The sequence below is a fragment of the Cucurbita moschata genome, unplaced genomic scaffold (genome assembly GCF_002738365.1).
Source record: "Cucurbita moschata cultivar Rifu unplaced genomic scaffold, Cmos_1.0 Cmo_Scf00017, whole genome shotgun sequence".
NCBI classification, from domain to species: domain Eukaryota; kingdom Viridiplantae; phylum Streptophyta; class Magnoliopsida; order Cucurbitales; family Cucurbitaceae; genus Cucurbita; species Cucurbita moschata.
Genome location: NW_019268533.1, coordinates 4053364 through 4073695, shown reverse-complemented (window position 1 = coordinate 4073695; position 20332 = coordinate 4053364). Strand labels below are relative to the sequence as shown.

The window sequence follows — 20332 nt, the reverse complement described above, 5'->3', positions numbered from 1 at the left end:
ACAAATAGTTTACATTCTTCATGATATCATTAAAATAGTCAACCTTATGTTGTCAAATCAAGTAGATTTGAGAGAGTTGTGTAGGCCCCATCTAAAATTCATTCTCATCATCAATCTCATGCAAGAGAGGAAGCCTCCGATAATATTTAGTTTTGATTTGTTTTGATTCAAAGTTCATCGTTTCTTTCTTCCAACTAGAATAGGAAAGTTTAAAAGTTTTTGAAATCGAGTTAGAACATAAAGTTACGTGCATTTGTAACAGTGTGGTATGAAAGTTCAAAGTTTTTTAGATAGGGTAAAAACGTAAAATCACGGGCATCGTAACAGTGCGATATGAAAGTTTAAAGTTTCTTAGATAGGGTGAAAACGTAAAATTACATGCGTCATAATAGTGTGATATGAAAGTTTAAAGTTTCTTAGATAGGGTGAAAACGTAAAATCAACGTGCATCGTAACAGTGTAATATGAATGTATAATTAAAAATGTAAAATCACATGTATCGTAATAATGTGATATGAAAGTTAAAAGTCTCCTACGTAGGGTTAGAACGTAAAATGACATGCATCGTAATAGTGTGATATGAAAGTTTAAAGTCTTCTAAGTAGGTTAAAATGTAAACTCGTGTATATCGTAATAGTATGATATGAAAGTTTAAAGTCTTCTAAGTAGGTTAAAATGTAAACTCGTGTATATCGTAATAGTATGATATGAAAGTTTAAAGTCTCCAAAGTAGAGTTAGAACGAAAAATCACGAGCATCGTAACAATGTGATATGAAGGTAGAGTGCAAACGAAAATCACGTGCATCGTAACAATGTGATATGAAAGTTTAAAGTCTCCCAAGTAGGGTTAAAACGTAAAATCACGAACATTGTAACAATGCGATATGAAGGTAAAGTTCAAACGTAAAATCACGTGAATCGTAACAATGTGATACGAAAGTTTAAAGTCTCCTAAATAGGGTTAAAATGTAAAATCACGTATATTGTAACAATATGATATGAATATTTAAAGTCTCTAAGTTAGAGTTAGAACATAAAATCACAAGCACGGTAATAGTGTGATATGAAAGTTTACAGACTCCTATGTATAGTTAGAATATAAAATCACGAGCATCATAACAGTGTGATATGAGAATTTAAAGTTTTCTAGATAGAGTTAAAACGTAAAATCACATGCACCGTAATAATGTGATATGAAAGTTTAAAGTCTCCGAAATAGGGTTATAACGTAAAATCATGTGCATCATAACAGTGTTAAAACATAAAATCACAAGCGTTGTGACAGTGTGACTCTTAGGAAGAGTTAGAACGTAAAATCATGTGCCATCTCAACAACGTTCAATGGATATGAGACAAGTTACTCAACAAGTTTTCTTCAATAATATATGTTTCGAAGTGGTCCTAATGATGTGTTAAAATCAACGACACTTTCTTATTAGCTACAACCTTTTTCAGAACTAGATTCTCGTGTCTACTATCTACGGTCATGTTTCTTGTAAACATATCAATTCCAAAATAAAAGAGTTACGTGGCTAAGAATGAATTGTCCAGACCTCAAAATATTAAAACCAATCTTAAATTCAAACCCAAGCACTTACCACTTTAGAAAGAAATGGTATAAAGAGTGTCTCTAATATCTTGGACGGAAACAAGTTCATCAAACGGGCAACATCATTTTACCTGTTGAATTTACTTTGTTCCCAAAACAAAATAAAATCGAGCGTTTTTTCAGGCAAAAAGTCTAAACTTTGAAAAAAACGGTACATGTCGAGTTCGAGTTGGGTACAAAGTAGATTGAAATTGAGGGAAAGAATAAGGCCAAAGTGTTTAAAGTGACAATTCAAAGTGAATGTAGTTTTCAAATGGTCCATGTTTGTACACATTTGATTCAACAAAACTTGATGTAGTTCTTTCACATCAAACCCTTCTTTGGAATTTCTACTCCTCAACTTTGTTTTTGCTTCACAAATTGCTTCTTTCGTGCCCATGCTCCTCTTTCGTAATACTTTTCTTTTATTCTCTAAATCGTACGCTTTTTGTTCTTCGATCGATCTTTGTAATGAAAAGTTTGTGAGAAAATTGTGTAGGAAGAAATTGTTAGTGTAACCGTTTCGAAAATTTTAAAAAGGGAGAAAAATCGAAAGCTTTACCTGCTGACTACAAAAGTCAAGCTTGACTTGACTGCTCTCATAAGAATTTGTCACGAGTTGCTTAAGAAGAATTTTGGCTTTGGCATGTCACTAGTTTCATAATTTAGTGCACAACTTTGTTGCGTGTTCAGCTTTATTGTGTTTTGACTTTGTTACAATAGGTTATGGAGCAACGTTCATTCGAGCTTGGCTTCACCGCATGGTCGGCTCGTGTTTAGTGAATTCGATTCTCTGTAACACTTGAGCTTTGACGAGAAATTAAATACCTGATTTTTCTTTTAAAGTTAAACTTTTGAGATTTTATTGAAGGCCGTAGAGGTCAATTTTAAAGTAAGGTAGAAGGGGGAAATGCTTAAAAAAAATCACACGAACCCAAGAACAATATAAAAGAAAATTAGAAAAAAATGGAAAAAAAAATAGGTCAAAGCCAATAGAAGGGATAAATGATCATTTTGACTCGTGGATGCCCTAATAAGACCATTAAAGAGGAAGAAAGAAATTAAAAAACAAAAAGGAAAAAAGGAAAAAGAAAGATGAATTAGAATTTTGAGACACAATCGGATATAGAAACTGAAATTTGCTCCAAATGTTGGTTTGGAGTTAGAATTTTATCGGTGTTCCTTCACCAGAGATGTTTAATGGTCAGAGGGAAACCATTCTAGACTTTTAACTTTTGTTTTCTCTCATAGTGAATTTAGTATCGGACTGAAAAGTGGAGTTATACCTCAAGATTTATATTTTGGAACAACTTTGGACTAGAATGTCATATCGTCTTTTCGGTGTTTCGTTCTTGCTGACACACTGCCCGATGTCTGGTTTTAATATCATTTGTCAAAGCCTAAGTCCATCGTAGCGTAGCAGATATTGTCTTTTTTTTTTTTTTTTTACTTTTCATTATGGGTTTCCCTTCAGGGTTTTAAAACAGGTTTCCTCCCTCTTACAAGGAATGTTTCAATCCACTCTCCAGCTGAGGTAGGATCTCACAAGACATGTGGCAGGCGATGGAAGGACGAGCGTAGTTGGCAAGGTGGTGACAGACATTGAGTTCTAGTGAGACCACGCGTTAGCTTTAGAAAAACGAAAAAGGAATCTGTGGTTGCTTCAATCTGGATTCAAAGGTGCAACAGGTGCATGAGACCAACGGTCCACTCCGACTCGTCCTGCTAGCTCAAAGTTGCACCCAATTCGTCCACGCCTAGATCTAAGCTGTCTTTCCCATAATAGTGACCCTATCTAACCTAAAGATGTCCATGAGGTAGGGCAGAGACGAAGATCGATTCGTCCACACCTATTTCATTCTTTATTCTTGCAAAATTCTCCATTTATTTTGTAAGGATCCAAGCAGGGATTCCATGCAAGAAATTTGCCAGGATCCGTTCCTCACAGATAATTTTTTTCCGTTTATTATTTTTTAAAAAATATACTTAAAGTTCTCATTTTTTAATATAATCTTTATTAAAAAAAAATTAAGAAAATCCTAATAACAATATATTTCATAAGCAAACATATATATATATATATATATATATATATATATACCAACCTCATTTCTAAAAATTCAAATTTTAACATTACAACATACTTTTTAACCATTTAAAAAGATCTGTATTCTCTGTTATTATATACACTTGAAATCATCTGTACAAACTTGTACTCAATATTTTTTTTTCCTTATATCATGCATTTCGTAATTCTTATAATTTTTTTATCTGGTAAATTGGGTCATTACATAACCTTATTAAATTCCGTACACTTAAAAAGAAAATATGTGATATGAACCAAGAGAAATCAATCATACAATATACTTCAATGAAGATGTGAAGAAAATATTGTTGAACTTATCAAAAGATATTTCAATTCATGCCACATTGAAGAAGAAAGAAGCTTCATATTATAAATTTTGCGTAGATTACAATTGAGAGTAATTTAGAGTTATTGTATTTCATTAATGTATTTTAAGACTTTTTTATTTATTTTAGGTTACATTTAGGCTAATTATGGCCATAAAGTATGAGTGTTACAACTCTTGGAATGCCTTTAGTTTCATTTTTTAGGCTATATAAAGCCATGTAGGTTGTATTTGTAAGTAGACTTGGAAAATATATATAAAAGGAGCATTTGTGCTTTCTTTAGCCAATGACTAAGTTTCTTTCCAATTCTATGTAGTTTATGTTGCATATAGAATCATTTAAGCTCGACATGATCAATCTTGCTTGTAGAGTGATTCAAATCTCAAACAAGTGTTTGAGATATTTGATCAACAAGAATCATTCAAGCTAGACATGATCGATCTTGCTTGTGGAGTGATTCGAATCTCAATCAAGTGTTCTTGCCTTGAGATATTCGATCAACAAGGTAATCCGAATCTTACTCCTCTCATAGTGATTCCTTATCTTATCAATGTATCTCAAAAAAAAAAAAAAAAAAAAGTTAATGGGAGAAAATATTCATATATTTAAAACATATTTTATAATAGTCAACTTCTAATTATAGAAGGTGAGAAGATAATGAAAATATCTAATTGAGATCAATTCTAAAAAAATAAGAAGAAAAAAGAAAAGTTTTTTTCCAAAAAAAAAAAAAAAAAAAAGCCAACAAAAGTACAATTTAATGGCTCTCTCTTTCTAATTTGTCCACCTTTACCCTTTTTTTTCTCACTCATATTTATTCAATAATTTTATTGAATGGAATTATAAATAAATAAGATTTATTAAATTTTGGACCCAAAAAAAATATAGTACAAAGTATTTTACCATTGCAATATTACTTTTACATCCGAAAATATTATGAATATTATCTCTAGTGTAGTGTTATTTTTAAGGGAACAAAAAATAAAGTTACGAGAGCGTATATTTAAAGTGGACTATATCATATAATTATAGAGGTATGTTGTCGCTAATAAATGGTATTAGAGTCATGCCTCTAACTTACCCATGTTAGTAGAATCTTGGGTGTCGAATAAAGAAGCCATAGACCACAGCAGCTAAAAGAAAGATCATAGCTCGACTGTAATGTAGCCTTTTAAAGAACCAAAAGCAAAACGAGGTGAGTTGGATAAATATTATGTTAAATTAATAAAAATATTCTTGAAGTTTACAATAAATACTCCCTAAATTTTTAAAAGTTTCAATAATACTTTCAATTTAAAAAAAAAAAAAAAATCATTGCCGTTATTTTTGTATGAAAACCATTAGTATTTTGTTTAAAAAAAAACACTCCCATACGAACAGATATTTTAAAAAAATTCTTCAACTTTAAAAAGTTTTATTAATACACTTTTTTTTTTAAGTTCAGTAATCAAGTACCATAAATACCCATAAAATTTAAAAAATAGCATTAACACCCCATTTATAAATTTTTTTTTTTAAAAAAAAAACAGTGCAAAAAGTTCTTACCATCACTTACAAAAAAAAAAAAAAAAATTATTTCTAAATTTTTAAATATTATTATTAAAAGTTCATGAATATTTTTTAGATGTAATATTAATAATAAAATTATTTTTGAAGTTTAATATTTTTTAAATAAAATATTTACTATTTAGAATTATTTATTTATTTATTAATTTAAGATATCCTTGAATCAAAGTTAAAAGTTCTAAAAAAAATTAAATACATCCAAGAAATTAAATTAAAAAGGTCATTTAATTTGGGATACACTTGGAAAATATAGTCTCCACAATAATAATAATAATAATAATAATAATAGAGTAAAATGGAGAGAGAGAGAGAGAGAGAGAGAGAGAGAGAGAGAGAGAGAGAGAGAGAGAGAGAGAGAGAGAGAGAGAGAGAGAGAGAGAGAGAGAGAGAGAGAGAGAGAGAGAGAGAGAGAGAGAGAGAGAGAGAGAGAGAGAGAGAGAGAGAGAGAGAGAGAGAGAGAGAGAGAGAGAGAGAGAGAGAGAGAGAGAGAGAGAGAGAGAGAGAGAGAGAGAGAGAGAGAGAGAGAGAGAGAGAGAGAGAGAGAGAGAGAGAGAGAGAGAGAGAGAGAGAGAGAGAGAGAGAGAGAGAGAGAGAGAGAGAGAGAGAGAGAGAGAGAGAGAGAGAGAGAGAGAGAGAGAGAGAGAGAGAGAGAGAGAGAGAGAGAGAGAGAGAGAGAGAGAGAGAGAGAGAGAGAGAGAGAGAGAGAGAGAGAGAGAGAGAGAGAGAGAGAGAGAGAGAGAGAGAGAGAGAGAGAGAGAGAGAGAGAGAGAGAGAGAGAGAGAGAGAGAGAGAGAGAGAGAGAGAGAGAGAGAGAGAGAGAGAGAGAGAGAGAGAGAGAGAGAGAGAGAGAGAGAGAGAGAGAGAGAGAGAGAGAGAGAGAGAGAGAGAGAGAGAGAGAGAGAGAGAGAGAGAGAGAGAGAGAGAGAGAGAGAGAGAGAGAGAGAGAGAGAGAGAGAGAGAGAGAGAGAGAGAGAGAGAGAGAGAGAGAGAGAGAGAGAGAGAGAGAGAGAGAGAGAGAGAGAGAGAGAGAGAGAGAGAGAGAGAGAGAGAGAGAGAGAGAGAGAGAGAGAGAGAGAGAGAGAGAGAGAGAGAGAGAGAGAGAGAGAGAGAGAGAGAGAGAGAGAGAGAGAGAGAGAGAGAGAGAGAGAGAGAGAGAGAGAGAGAGGGTGTGTGACGCGGCTCCTCAACAGCCATCAGTGTATCCCAATAGAGAGGAGCGTGTGGCCCTTTGCCCCCACACTCACATGTTCCCAACGCCTTCATCACCAAACTTGAAGAATTAACCCATTTCTTAACAATACCCCCTTTCATCTTCTTCTTCTTACCATCCATCCGCCTGCCTCTCCACCTCTTAACACCCCTCGATTCGATCCATGAATCAGTGCTCATAAGTGGGGTTTGATCGGCGGAGCAGCCCCTCCTCCTCAACCCCAAACCCCCCCGCAGCTATGTGGACTCGGAGCAGCCATTGGAAACAAGTTTGGAATACAAAAAGAACCGATAACGACAGGTTAGACTAGCAACTCTCTTCATAATCATCCTTTTGGCTCTCTCATTCTTGCTTGGTTACTTTGTCAAATCTCTCGAGTTTTTTTACATAAACCCCTTTTCTCTTTCTCTCTCTCTCTCTCTCTCTCTCTCTCTCTCTCTCTCTCTCTCTCCCTCTCCCTCTCCCTCACTCTATCCTCTGCAAGTTGCAACTCTATGAATCTGCCCCACTTCTTCCATTGCCTTTTCAAGCTTTCTTGTTGGGTTTCTCTTTATTTGGTTTGTTCCATATCTTCTTCAATAATCATACATTATAGTTCTTTACTCTGTTTTGTGGGTTTTGCTTCATTTCAATCCAAATTTCAACCCAACCCATGATGTAATTTTGTTTCTAATCTGTTCTTGTTTAAGGGTTTTCTGTGAATTTGTTCATCAGGCTCATATCTAGATTCTTGTTTCCATGGGAGAGTAGCTGGTATTGTTTGTTGCTGAGGCAGTGAGGTTTTAAAGAGAGAAGTAGGGAAGATTTTCCTCTATCAAGCTGCAAAATGCCACCGGTTCCTCTTGCACCATATCCAACACCTCCTGCACCTTATTCACAGCCTGCTAATGGTATTCACTCTGTTTCAAAGCTTTACATTATTGTTTGGTTGTTGAGGAATTGATTTGGTTTGTGTGAGATCCCACGTCGGCCTGGGGAGGAGAACGGAGCACCCTTTATTATAAGGGCGTGTAAACCTCTCCCTAGTAGACGCGTTTTAAAGGGAAAGCCCAAAAAGGACAATATCTGCTAGCGGTGGGCTTGGGCCGTTACAGTTTGCCATTTTTCAACTCTCTAAGTGGGAAGTCTATTGATTTTCCCATTCAATGGACCTCAGCCCCACTGTTTGAGGTAGCATATCCATAGCCAAATTGGTTATGAGAAACCCTGCAAGAATGGCTCAAGTTTTCAGGCTTAGTTTGGATTTTCTATGTGTTTGTGTGTGTTTTCATAGATCAGTGCTTGAAATGTGGATTTTGTTGGTCATTAGCCACACAGAGCCAGCTTGTGTGCTCAGGATGTAGAAACCTTTTACTTTATCCTGTTGGGGCAACCTCTGTTTGCTGTGCAGTTTGTAATGCAGTCACTGCCGTTCCACCTCCTGGTATATCTGTTCTTCCTCTTCTTTTTCACCATCTGCAAGAAATATTGCAAGTGTTAGTTGCTTTATGCTGTAAAACAGGCACAGAAATGGCACAATTGGTGTGTGGAGGCTGCCATACTCTTCTCATGTACATCCGCGGTGCCACGAGCGTACAATGCTCTTGTTGCCACACCGTCAACTTAGCTTTGGAAGGTATGGAAATCTAACTAGTTTCAAGAGTGATTCTACAAATCTTGGTAAATTTCTTTCCTAGCCAGCTCCCATCATGAATATCAGCATTCTCTGTTCACTAAGAACATATATTCGAATCCGTTCTTCTAATGATTGTTTGGGGATGCAAACCTTGGTGTTTTAAGGCACGACTCCTGTGCATTAAGCGTCGAATGTATACGTTACAGCAAATCAGGTGGCACACGTTAGCTGCGGGAACTGCAGGATGCTACTGATGTATCAGTATGGAGCACGCTCAGTGAAATGTGCAGTATGCAATTTTGTGACATCAATTGGTGTAAGTATAAAACTTTCATTCCATTGAATTACTGTTAGTTTCATCAGTTTAAGCATCATCTGAAAGCTCAGAACACCAACAGAGCTCTGATAGTTATATATTTCCATCGTCGTTTCTTACTCAAATCTGAAGAGAATCCGTCCATTCTAGTAGTACCTCACACTATTAATGTCTTTCGTTGTAGATGACAACAAGTGCGATCGATCAAAAAGCTTAATAGCTAAAGTTATCGTAAACATGGTTGTCCCAAATTTGACAACTGCGGCTTTGCAATATTCGTAACGCCCTACACGGTGTTTGTCCGACTCAACGAGCGGAGGTTCTTTTTCGTATTCACTTGTATAGAGCTTTATTTCTGTGTGTGAACTTTTAATGTTTCTTTTTTCGTCTTCATAGTGCTTGAATGATGTTTGTATGATTTAAATAATTTTGGCCTCCTTGGGGGGAAAGAATATATGGTATCAGACAACTTTCTATACTAAGCTGAGTGTAATTTTTACCCTCTCTTTGTGAACTGCACAAGAAGGTTTATATCAGATATCATCAGCTTTTTGAGATGTCCATTGCTTGTTTAATTATCACTGCATAATGACCTGATACATGTGAGTCTTGTTTAGTTGGGACCAAAAGAGAGATAGATAGAGGGTATGACTAAACTGCAACCTTTGAATTTAAACAACATCCATTCTTCAACTCTTTTAAATTTCGATGGCCCAAGTCCACCGTTAGTAGATATTGTCTTTTTTGGGTTTTTAAAACGCGTATGTTAGGGAGAGGTTTCCATACCTATATAAATAATGCTTCGTTCTCCTCTCCAACCGACATGGGATCTCATAATCCACCCCCCTTTGAGGCTCAGTGTTTTTGTTGGCACTCGTTCCCTTCTCCAATCGATTCCCTTCTCCAATCAATGTGGGACTCCCCAATCCACCCTCATTCGAGGCTCCATTGCTTGATGTTTGACTTTGATACCCTTTGTAACAACCCAAGCCCACCGCTAACAAATATTGTCTTATTTGAACTTTCACTTCCGAGCTTTTTCCCTCAAGGTTTTAGAATGTATCTACTAGGGAGAGATTTCTACACCCTTAAAAGGAATGCTTCGTTCCCCTCTTCAATCGATGTGAGATCTCACATATCCCTACCCTATGGAATCCAAAATTGTTACATTTAACTTAAACCGACATGTGAGCCTTCCCAAGTTTGAAACCCATTGGATAAAAAACGTCATGGACGAGAACAGAAAGTAAGTAACAAAGGGGGTCCCGGTGCGTTGAGTATGCTCGGAGTGCTACGAACATAGGGAAGATAATAACACAATGATCATTATCTTCACACTGTGATTGTCCAATAGTTTGCCTTCAAATTTTAAGCAGATCAGTACTTGTTGATGCTCCAACAGAACTGCCTGTCCCACAAATTAGTTCAATGTCTACCCTTCAAACCTTCCTCCAAAATGAAACCAAAATGAACCGAAAGTATCGAGACCAAAATAATATCTAAACCTTTCACGATGTATATATGTCTGTCATCCAATGAATGGATAGATATTGAAGCCAAGTTCTTGTTTCTCTCAGCTAAATTATAGTCCTTTTCATCTAATTTGTACCAGAAAATTGGCTGGAGGGGGTCCTCCTCCATTTATTTCTAGCTAGCTCATTGAGTACGAGGGAAACAATCAAGATCTCGTAATACTTGAGCACAATTCATCCTAGCTGATACAGATCTCGGAGGCTAGATCGTCCAGCATCGAATAGGAATAAACTCATCTTCAAATACTTTCCCTTGTCTTCAGGCCATATCATGTCTTTTAGTATCAAACAAGGGAAACAACCTTAACACAAATATCTTCAGAAACCCAACTTGTTTCGAAAAAACTCGATCTTTCACTCAAAATAGATGGTTTGATATGGTAACATACAACAATATATTTTGATTAGAACGGAACAGTATGCGACAAGTCATCGTCGTTCACATACAAAAGATCATAATCATACATGTGAAGGAGGCAAAAGTGGAGACAAAACAAGGTTATCTTGCAATAGCAACCACAGATTTGAAGATGTAACATTATAACCAGTTGGGTAAGCAGTGGGGGACCTGAATTATTGAATAGAGAAGAGTTTGTTCAAATGGGAATCTGATTTCCCTTTGATTTTCCCTCTTTATCTTGAAGCTCTTCAGCCTGACATTGACCTAAGAAAACAGAAGAATGACCAAACACAAATAATATGAACAACAGAAACTTCCCATCATACAAGCTCAAACAACTTCAATTAGACAACTTTTTAGATCAATAATTTCAGGAGTTTTAGTAGTTTATCATTTTGTTCAATGAAATTAGCCGAGTTTTTACCTACCTATAGATCGAACAAATAGGAGATCTATCAGTATGCCATCTACTACATATCTTTCGAAGTGAGGGAACTCTTTGATTTTAGCTTGACAAGCTACTTAAGTTTCCGAAAAACGCATAAACTCTGGAATTTTTGTAAAAGAAAAGAGGAACAAGTGCCAAGGGATTTGAGTGACTTTCCCTAATCAATAAGTAGGGGAGAGACGAGCAAGAGCACTATTTTCAGGTTCTTATATGGTTTTTTTTTTTTTTTTTCGTGTACCTCTAAAATGTTTATGTTGGTCTCTCTACTTCCAAAATGTTCGTTTGATCTCGGTATTTTTTAAAAGTGACCATTTTGACATGGATAAAAGTAAATATTTTAAGAGTATATATACCAACCTGAATCAAATCCAAAAACTCTAAGACTAAGGTATGAACTTGATCCTCAATTTCTAATTGGAACATGACAATGCCATGAAGAACACATTAATCAGAATATAATCTGGCTATTTGAATTCAGGTTCTAAAACTAAACCCTCCCCCCATCAAAAGTATTTTCATTCCTCCAAAATAAACTGCCTTCATTTTTAGTGTTCAAGAAGTACACAAACTTCCCATCAAACAGGATAAAGAGAAGGGTTAGTGATAAAAGAGAATGTCATGTAATTCTTATATTCTCCTCCTATGATATTAACAGTCATAAACCATACAGATAAAGAAAGAAGATGAAGGGTTTGAGCAGAGTAATGCTCCTCTACAGGATTCGTACATTCATGTCTCTGTCCATGGATCCTCCAGGATCAATAGTTTAGTTTATTCATCAGCCATGGCCAACTCTAGAGCATAGTCATCTCTCTCCTGGACAGTTTAATAAATCGTTTAAAACAACTTGTAACAAAGATAATTTAGATTTACTTTTATCATCTCCCACTAAGCTTTGGTAGATTTAAAAGTAAAGAACTTACAATTGGCCCCCGAGCGAAGTATCTTCCAAATTGAAGCCAATATACCTGCATGCGTAGGGGATTGTTTAAAGAGAGTCACAAACAGAGCAACATTTTATCAAACATTTTCACGTTTTGACTTCGAGTTTTGGAACGATGACCCCATCCATTCCTCCATCACGAGAATCGTTGCATGAAAAATGATCATAGGACTCCAAAATGCCCAACATATAAAGTTAGGCCAGACAGACAACTTTTGATTTAACCAATTCCAACTTTAGTATCAATGATTGGTTAACATGTAAATTTGGCTCACTGAGAGAGCTACGAGGGGAAAATAGACTTTATCAAGCTTGTAATTATAAAACTAAAGAAATTTGCTTCATTTCTCAAATTGAAATTTGAAACCATACCTCGTCCTCATCTTGTGTTTCTACTTCAACATCTGAGGTTGGGAAACCTACGCAAAGAAGTGCATATCCCTGCAGTGTGGAGCACAATAACGAATTTCAATCGGAAATGCATTTAAATGAGATGATTAGATATATGATTTGCGGTATTCTTCTTCTTTTATCCTTTTCTATAATCTGTGCCAAAAAAAACTACTAATCCTGTAAGCGAGACCTGCACTGGCACTACTCCAATTCTAACTATGCTCAAACATGACAAATAAGTGCTTTAAAGAAGTAACTCTTAAGAGAATAATTCATGTAGCTACTGTTGAGGATTGTTGGGAGGGAGTCCCACGGCTAATTTAGAGAATGATCATGAGTTTAAAAGTAAGGAATACATCTCCATTGGTATGAGGCCTTTTGGAGAAGCCAAAAACAAAGCCATGAGAGCTTATGCTCAAAGTGGACAATATCATACCATTGTGGAGGGTCGTGATTCCTAACATGGTATTAGAGTCGTGCCCTTAATTTAGCCATGTCAATAGAATCCTCAAATATCGAACAAAGAAGTTGTGAGCTTCGAAGGTGTAGTCAAAAGTGACTCAAGTGTCGAACAAAGGGCTAACTTTGTTTGAGGGCTCTAAAGAAAGAGTCTATAGGAGAATTGCTGGGAGGGAGTCCCACATTGACTAATTTAGGGAACAACCATGGGTTTATAAGTAACGAATATATCTCCATTGGTATGAGGCTTTTTGGGGAAGCCAAAAGCGAAGACATGAGAGTTTATGCTCAAAGTGGACAATATCATACCATTGTGGAGAGTCGTGATTCCTAGCCGTTGCTTATAAACATAACAATAAACCACTCATCCAACTAAATAATAATAACAATAACAGAAGCATTCTAGGACCAGGTCTTGATTATTCTTCATTTTCCTAACCTGTAACCTGTAGAATACAAACTCAACTACGTTATTCTCATCCTCAATGAGCAGCAGTTGCTTCAACCATACCTAGACATACCTATACTAAATAACTTTTCCATGCTCACCTGGTAAAAAACTAAGATTAACAAACCCAAAATTCATATCTAGAATGAGTACCAGTTTTAGTTTACTAAAGCATCACAATGCATAATCTCAGATTTTGCTTCATGGCTTTTCCCCAGAAAATGAATCAATTGATATTTAAGAAAATTCAACATAGAAATCATGTGATTTCTGAATGGAAAACATTAAAGTACGACAGCATCCTCTTCATTTGATAGAAATTTATTCCCAAAACAAAAAACAATAATAAGTCCAGAAATAAGTAAAACAAATTGCCTTTGATTTCAACTCAGCAGATATTCCAAGGGCTTCTGGCTGTCTAATTTGGCCTGATTTTATTCGAACAGCACAACTAGTGCAACAGCCTGTGATGAAACAAATATTTTCAGAATATGGCATATGAACCAACAATGGGGATCGAAAGGAATCATATAAAATGGCTTCTTTGCAGGAAGTACCAGTCAAAAGAAGGGCAGGGGAAAAAGTTTAGTTCTACTTTTTCAATGTAAATGATTTTTGTCTGGTCGTAAACCATTGTTATTTGGGTTCTTACACAGAGTGACCATGAAGGTACAGTTACATTCTTTGACATGGCACCTAATGCAAGTAAATCATTAAAATGTATCAAAATTATAGTTCGATTTTCTATGGATGTGTGTGCTTTGTTCAAATCGTGGCGCTAATTTATCGAAAACGTCATGCATTAGAATCCCATTTTGATGCATATGCTTACCAAAATGAGTCTATGGGTTAATAAGTCCATGATCTTCAGAAGTAACTACATATTTTATGACAAATTTCAGCTTTCAAGTGACAAAGATCACTAGCAAACAAGTGAAAATTACTGATACAACGCCCATACTTTCTATTATCAATGGTATTACTCATTGACATAAATTATAAACACGACAAAGAACAAGAATGTGAGAAGTTCATCAATAATTGGTGAATTAGGGAACAATACCGTGCCTGCAAGCAAAAGGAAGAGATATGCTCTGAGCTTCGGCAGTGTGTAATATGTACTGATCCTGCAATTTTTTAATCGATTACCCGCGCCTCATAAGTCATTACCATTAAACAATAAGAGAACATCTACTGGCACACACTAGAAATAAAAAGAGAGTTCAGAACTTCGAATTCCCAAACTCAAATCAATTTATACTCTTCAAAGTCAGATCACAACAATATGTAAACAAGGAGAAACGCGTTAAATCGATCTACAAAGTTGAAATCTCATTCAAAAGGCGAAAAAAATCTCATCGACGCAATACAAATCACATAAAAAGAAAAAGGACTTATGTTCGCTCCATTTCTACAAGAGCAAACTGAAAATGGCGCCGTACCTCAGGAACAACGAATTCATGAACAACGCCTCTCTCTCTATCGTGAACGGTGACCTTATGAGTGGGAATCGAAGGAGAACCGTTTTCGGTCTGGACTGCGACATCGACAGCTGCCTGAAGCTCAGCTGACGTCGTTTTTCGGCGACATTTCAAGATGTCAGAGAACCGACCGTTTCGATTTGTCGAGACGAATCTTCGGAAGGAATTTGGCTTCAAATTTACAGAACGGAAGGAAGTGCAGGGAAGAAGAACGTCCATTGGTGAGGTTGATTTTTGAAGCTCCGGCGAGTGAGTTTCGGTTGTGTGCAGTGATGAGATAACGTAATCAGAGAAAAACAAAGGAAGAGGAAGAGGAAGAGAAGCAGTTATATGCTGTTGTACAATCTATTCGAAGAATTTGTAGGAACCATTATGAACCGTTGATTTAGTTTGACTTTCATAGTCAAATGTTTTTCTAACTATAAAACTTAATTTAGAATAAGTTCTTCAAGTATAAGAGGTTTCTTTTAATTTGGAAAAATAATAATAACTTTTATTGTAGTTAATGAATTCTAAATTTTCAAATTTAAATTTAATTAAATACTTCCGTTCGGCCTGTAGATCTCTTCTCTTCGAGAACCATCATAAATACTTTGAAGCAACTACTCAATAGCTGGGCCATTCGAGTGGTAGATTTCTTCAAGAACAATCATAATTACTTTTTTTTATTATAAATCTACTACCAGAAACTCGTTTAATCCGTCTCATTCATAAGGAGTTAAGGCTTTCTTCGTTTACTGGGGTTGAAGGGAAAGAAAAGCAAAGAGAACAGACCGTAAAATAGCTTTACTAGGGGCAGGCAATGGAATTGTGAAACCGAGTTGTAGAGGTTCAGGGGATTGAACTATTGAACCTATCCCTTACTGTGTTTGAATCAATTCATTAGCAACTTGACTAAATTCATTCAACTTGACTAAATTCATTCAATCTTTCACCTATCTGAGTTTATTGTGTTTGAAAGGAACCAGGCTATCTACCGCTTTTAACCCTGATTGAAAAGGTTCGTGCACAGATTTTGTATAATCTTTTAGAGACCCACCAATGCTCGAAAGACATGATCTTTCATAAAATAGATTCCGATTCGAAGAGTGTATAACCACATGAATAAGCGCACACTAACCAAACCCGTCAATTTTGGATCCAATTTGAAATTTTCCTTGGGAGGAGGTATCGGGAAGGAATGAAAGTATCAAACGACTTAATACAAACTACAATATAAGCATAACTCAATTAACATATACTCTGCTCGAGTTCAAAGTTCGAATCTTCGATACTTCAAAAGAAAAAACGAGAATAATGGAATGCAGCACCAAGAAAACTGGAAATAATTCTGGATCCAATTTGGAATTTTACTTGAGATTTTACTTGAGAGGTATCAGAAGGAATGAAAGTATCAAATGACCTAATACAAACTACACCATAAACATAACTCAATTAACATATACTCCGCTCGAGTTCAAAGTTCAAATCTTCGGTACTTCAAAAGAAAAAAGAAAACAATGGAGTGCAGTATCAAGAAAATGGGAAATAATTTTGGATCAGGAGGTATCGGGAAGGAATGAAAGTATCAAACCACCTAATACAAACTACAATATAAGCATAACTCAATTAACATATACTCCGCTCGAGTTCAAAGTTCGAATCTTCGGTAGAAAAAACGAAAACAATGGAGTGTAATATCAAGAAAACTGGAAATAAAAATGGAATCAAATCATTAACTTTGAATGGTTTTAACACACATAATAAACAATCTAGTGAATCTTGAATTCACACCACACCCATCTGGGCTCACTATACTAAAAAAAATCATACAATTCATACAACTAATACCTAGAGGACTATCCATGAAATGCAACCCTATGACAAGTGAAGAACAAGTGAAGAACAAGTGAAGAACAAGTGAAGAACAAGTGAAGAACAAGTGAAGAACAGGTGAAGAACAAGACACATTAAACAACTTAAAGCTGCAGATTCAAATGGTTAGTGTGTTAGTGGCCATTTCTGTTTCTCTTTTACCTCCTCCACCTTTAGGGTTCAATGATCAGCAGCACAACCATAACGCTTGAGAAAGAACCGGGTATCTAAGCCTCTAATGTAGACTCCTTAATAAAGTTGATGCAAGCTTCGGTACTGTATGCGAAGCTTTCTCGTCATCAAAACCGACACAGATCATCCTCATAACTTGACCACCATGTGCAAATAAACTTAAAATATCGAACCTTGGACACGAATGCGTGAAGGGATCAGTTTTCTCAGGGTTTTTTTCCCCTTCATACCAATAGCAATCTACCTTGATGTTCAATACACTGTTGAAGTTTACCTTCCTGCAATATAACCTGCTTCTCTACTTTAGCTGGTCTGTTTCTATTATTTATCTGAAATCGAGGAATCGCCTTGTGATGGTCTGTAGTACTGGCTGGTATCTCAGGTAAGACCTCATCCAGGAACTGTTCGGCTACATCTCCATCTTCATCAACTCGAAGGCGCTTAGCATACCATGTTAAACCCTGAATGTGTGAAAATATTTCGAGATTAAGAAACCCGCCATCATAGTAATCTTGCAAATGAAAAAAACCCATCATTACATTTCACCAGTAAAAAGTCCTAGTACCATTGAATGAGTACAATGGAAGGAAAACTTGCAAATATTAGAAACCATGTCATGACTCGAGATCACCCATCATGTAGATGAAGCAGAGTTAAGGTCTCATTAGAATAAGATCCCTCAGTGCAGATATATATATATATATATAGATATAATGATACAGATGGATCAGATTATGATTTCGATTGGCGGATCACTCTGGTGAATGGAGAAGAAATAGCCTACACCCTAAGTTTGCATCAAAAGGTTTCTCTTTATTTTAGAAACTAAACGGGAAGTCATTTTGTTTGGCTATGGTTTTAATTCTTTTGATTCCAATTTCAGCTTATTTAGAATGTAAATGATTATAACCCCCGGAATCCAATTGAAACTTAAACTGACTTTAGGTTACGTTTTCCATGGAAACATAGTATTAGTAGGTTTATGTGAGATCCCACGTCGGTTGGAGAAGGGAACGAACCATTCTTTATAAGGGTGTGGAAACCTCTCCCGCATTTTAAAAAACCTTAAGAGGAAGTCCGAAAGGGAAAGTCCAAAAAGGACAATATTTGCTACCAATAGGTTTAGATTGTTACAGTTTCTTAGTTACAAGGGCCCTTGTAGATAGTCGGAGTAGGATTCGGTGTTTGTTTAACTTTTAATAAAGTCCCTTTGAACTGACACTATCGTTCGAGACAAGAATCAATAAAATGGAAACCGAGTTGTTTGCTTAGGTTCACCTCTTCCCTGGTTCAATTTTCTTTCCCCTTAATTGCTACTTGTGTATCTTATCTGCATTGTATTCACAACGCATTGATTTAACATGTCTCATCACTCACGTATACTTGATATCCATCACATTCATTAATCATTGGCAAGACAATAATATCAAAAAGAAGCTCTTAACAGCTGAAATCAGAAACTTAAATGGCTCTAATCGTTTAGCATCCTCCCTGGGGAAATGTATTTACTAGATGAACGCTATTTCCTTGTCTTCTAGTTTACTTTGGATATGAATTATTTCAATCGTTAAAACATGAGGGGGGGAAAATAACAAAGATTAAGAACAGTTGATAAGCATTTACTTTAACGAGGTTGTGTTAGCAACATTCATAAATTCCAAAAGAAACCAATTTCAAACAAATTTATGGTCAAAAGATATCCGAGCTCACATAAAAAAATGCACGAACCCATTTTCATTGAATCACAGACAAAAAAAGATAGGACATCCAATAATCAACATGCGTATTAGAAGCAGAACATAAATTTAAACTCAAAGTGACCTACTCCGAACAATGACGACAAAAGATTTTCGACGTAACTAACGGGTTTGAACTATGGAAATAAATCCGCTGACCTCGACCATTAGACTCGCCTAAGAGAATAAATTGCCAAATTCATTCATGAAACAACGGAAAGCACAATCCAGAAGTCATGAGAAAATTAAAAGAGAGGACAAAAAAACTGATAATAGAATGGACCTGAACTCCACCATCACGTGAACTAGAGGGAAGAAGAACAGGACCGGGTTGCGGACGATTAACAGCGACCTGAACTGGGACGCTAAAGCCCCGCCGAGCCTGATTATCGGAATCAACGTCTTCATCTTCGTGCTTGACGTCGTGAGCATCGTCCTTGGAAAGCCCTAGAATTCCTGCAATCTTCCTGAAGAACCGCATCTCCACCTTGCAACGATGAAGGGTGAAGGATCAAGGATCGAATTGATTGAATCAGAGAGAGAAGGAGATGTTGAGAAAGAAAAAGGGCGGAATCCGATTGCCGGGTTTCTGAATTATGGGATCGTTGGAGATTTTGTATGCTTTTTCTCCGACGGATACTTTTAAACTCGCTGTAAACAAGGTTCTGAAATTTATGCTACACCGAATAATATAACAAATCTTCGGGTTTATTTATTTATTTATTTATTTATATTTTATTCTAAAAAGTCAGTTTTTTAAAATTTTATGACTAAAAAAATAGTTTTAATTTTAAAAAAAAAATGTATAATAAATCGTTGAATAAATCATTTTTATATTCAAATTTATTAAAAATTAATATATAATTAATTTTTTATGTCTAATTAGACTTATCTAATTAAAATTATAATGATTTATGGGACGATTTTTATAATTCATAAATGAAATAGATAAACCAATTAGACAAATAAGAAAATACAAATTAAACTTCTAAATATAATAGCAATTTTTTAAATTATTTTTTTAATTATTTTTTTTATTTATTTTTGCTTTTGATGTGATAAAAGTGATCGTCAATGCCCCATTTCTGCCACCTGTTTCATTCTCTATTCTATCAAATTTTTAATTATCAGTCTTGTCTCTGCCACTTATTTCATTCTCTATCTCATGAAATTTTTAATTATCAATCTCATCTCTTCAGCCTATTTCATTCTTATCTCTTTCACGTCTCATCTTTGTCACCTATTTTATTAAATTTTTTTATTTTATTAAATTTTTAATTATCAGTCTCATCTTTGCCACCTATTTCATTCTCATTATCAGAGTCTCGTCTCTACTTCCTATTTCATTTTCATTTTCAGTCTCATCACTGCTACCTATTTCATTATCCCACGAAATTTTTAATTCTCAGTCTCATCTATGAAAATTTTTAATTATCAGTCTCATCTCTGTCACCTATTTCATTCTCATCTCTAATTATCTATGAAAATTTTTAATTATCAGTCTCATCTCTAATTATCAGTCTCATCTCTGCTACTTATATCATTCTCTATCCCATGAAACCCATGAAAATTGATCAGAGCAAAGAGGAGAGCAAAGAGGAGATCAAAGCAGATATTTCAAAATTTTAAATTTATTTTTGTGGAGATGAAAGTAGGATTCTCCCCGATAAAATTTGTTTCCCAACAAATAATTTTTTTTGTTTATTATTCTTTTTTAAATAATAGTTTAAAGTCTTCA

General features: G+C 35.4%; 3 protein-coding genes across 6 annotated transcripts; 1 reads left to right on the top strand and 2 right to left on the bottom strand.

The window, feature by feature from the left end:
* The first annotated feature begins 6864 nt into the window (after nucleotides 1-6864).
* Nucleotides 6865-9269, top strand: LOC111454822 (protein LOL1-like). Of its 2 annotated transcripts, none has more exons than XM_023096287.1 (6): nucleotides 6865-7077; nucleotides 7492-7667; nucleotides 8087-8200; nucleotides 8279-8392; nucleotides 8599-8708; nucleotides 8893-9269. In XM_023096287.1, exons 2-6 carry the CDS (start codon nucleotides 7604-7606, stop codon nucleotides 8923-8925), a joined length of 435 nt encoding a protein of 144 aa, XP_022952055.1. In that variant the 5' UTR covers nucleotides 6865-7077; nucleotides 7492-7603; the 3' UTR covers nucleotides 8926-9269. The 2 variants fall into 2 exon arrangements, with proteins under 2 accessions (XP_022952055.1, XP_022952054.1); XM_023096286.1 differs by lacking the exon at nucleotides 6865-7077 and adding an exon at nucleotides 7120-7334.
* Nucleotides 9270-10613: 1344 nt separating this feature from the next.
* Nucleotides 10614-15117, bottom strand: LOC111455118 (ferredoxin-1-like). Of its 3 annotated transcripts, none has more exons than XM_023096661.1 (7): nucleotides 14774-15117; nucleotides 14395-14458; nucleotides 13707-13795; nucleotides 12404-12472; nucleotides 12012-12056; nucleotides 11816-11904; nucleotides 10614-10904 (listed from the first exon to the last, which is right to left on the bottom strand). In XM_023096661.1, the coding sequence occupies exons 1-6, from the start codon at nucleotides 15029-15031 to the stop codon at nucleotides 11860-11862; spliced, it is 570 nt and encodes a 189-aa protein (XP_022952429.1). In that variant the 5' UTR covers nucleotides 15032-15117; the 3' UTR covers nucleotides 10614-10904; nucleotides 11816-11859. The 3 variants fall into 3 exon arrangements, with proteins under 3 accessions (XP_022952429.1, XP_022952430.1, XP_022952427.1); XM_023096662.1 differs by having other exon boundaries at nucleotides 10614-10893; XM_023096659.1 differs by lacking the exon at nucleotides 10614-10904 and having other exon boundaries at nucleotides 11604-11904.
* Nucleotides 15118-16505: 1388 nt separating this feature from the next.
* On the bottom strand, nucleotides 16506-19274 carry LOC111455119. The gene is made up of 2 exons (XM_023096663.1): nucleotides 18878-19274; nucleotides 16506-17319 (listed from the first exon to the last, which is right to left on the bottom strand). The coding sequence occupies exons 1-2, from the start codon at nucleotides 19073-19075 to the stop codon at nucleotides 17083-17085; spliced, it is 435 nt and encodes a 144-aa protein (XP_022952431.1). The 5' UTR covers nucleotides 19076-19274; the 3' UTR covers nucleotides 16506-17082.
* Nucleotides 19275-20332: the final 1058 nt, after the last annotated feature.

What these genes read in the sequence shown, in the direction of transcription:
- LOC111454822 (XM_023096287.1), top strand. Translation starts at nt 7,604, where the DNA reads ATGCCACCGGTTCCTCTTGCACCATATCCAACACCTCCTGCACCTTAT. An exon ending in CACTGCCGTTCCACCTCCTG is followed by an intron (nt 8,201 to 8,278) that starts GTATATCTGTTC and finishes GCTGTAAAACAG; the next exon opens with GCACAGAAATGGCACAATTG. An exon ending in ATTTTGTGACATCAATTGGT is followed by an intron (nt 8,709 to 8,892) that starts GTAAGTATAAAA and finishes CTTTCGTTGTAG; the next exon opens with ATGACAACAAGTGCGATCGA.
- LOC111455119 (XM_023096663.1), bottom strand. Translation starts at nt 19,075, where the DNA reads ATGCGGTTCTTCAGGAAGATTGCAGGAATTCTAGGGCTTTCCAAGGAC. An exon ending in CACGTGATGGTGGAGTTCAG is followed by an intron (nt 17,320 to 18,877) that starts GTCCATTCTATT and finishes TCACACATTCAG; the next exon opens with GGTTTAACATGGTATGCTAA.
- LOC111455118 (XM_023096661.1), bottom strand. Translation starts at nt 15,031, where the DNA reads ATGGACGTTCTTCTTCCCTGCACTTCCTTCCGTTCTGTAAATTTGAAG. An exon ending in CTGCTGAGTTGAAATCAAAG is followed by an intron (nt 12,473 to 13,706) that starts GCAATTTGTTTT and finishes TCCACACTGCAG; the next exon opens with GGATATGCACTTCTTTGCGT. An exon ending in AAACACAAGATGAGGACGAG is followed by an intron (nt 12,057 to 12,403) that starts GTATGGTTTCAA and finishes CTACGCATGCAG; the next exon opens with GTATATTGGCTTCAATTTGG.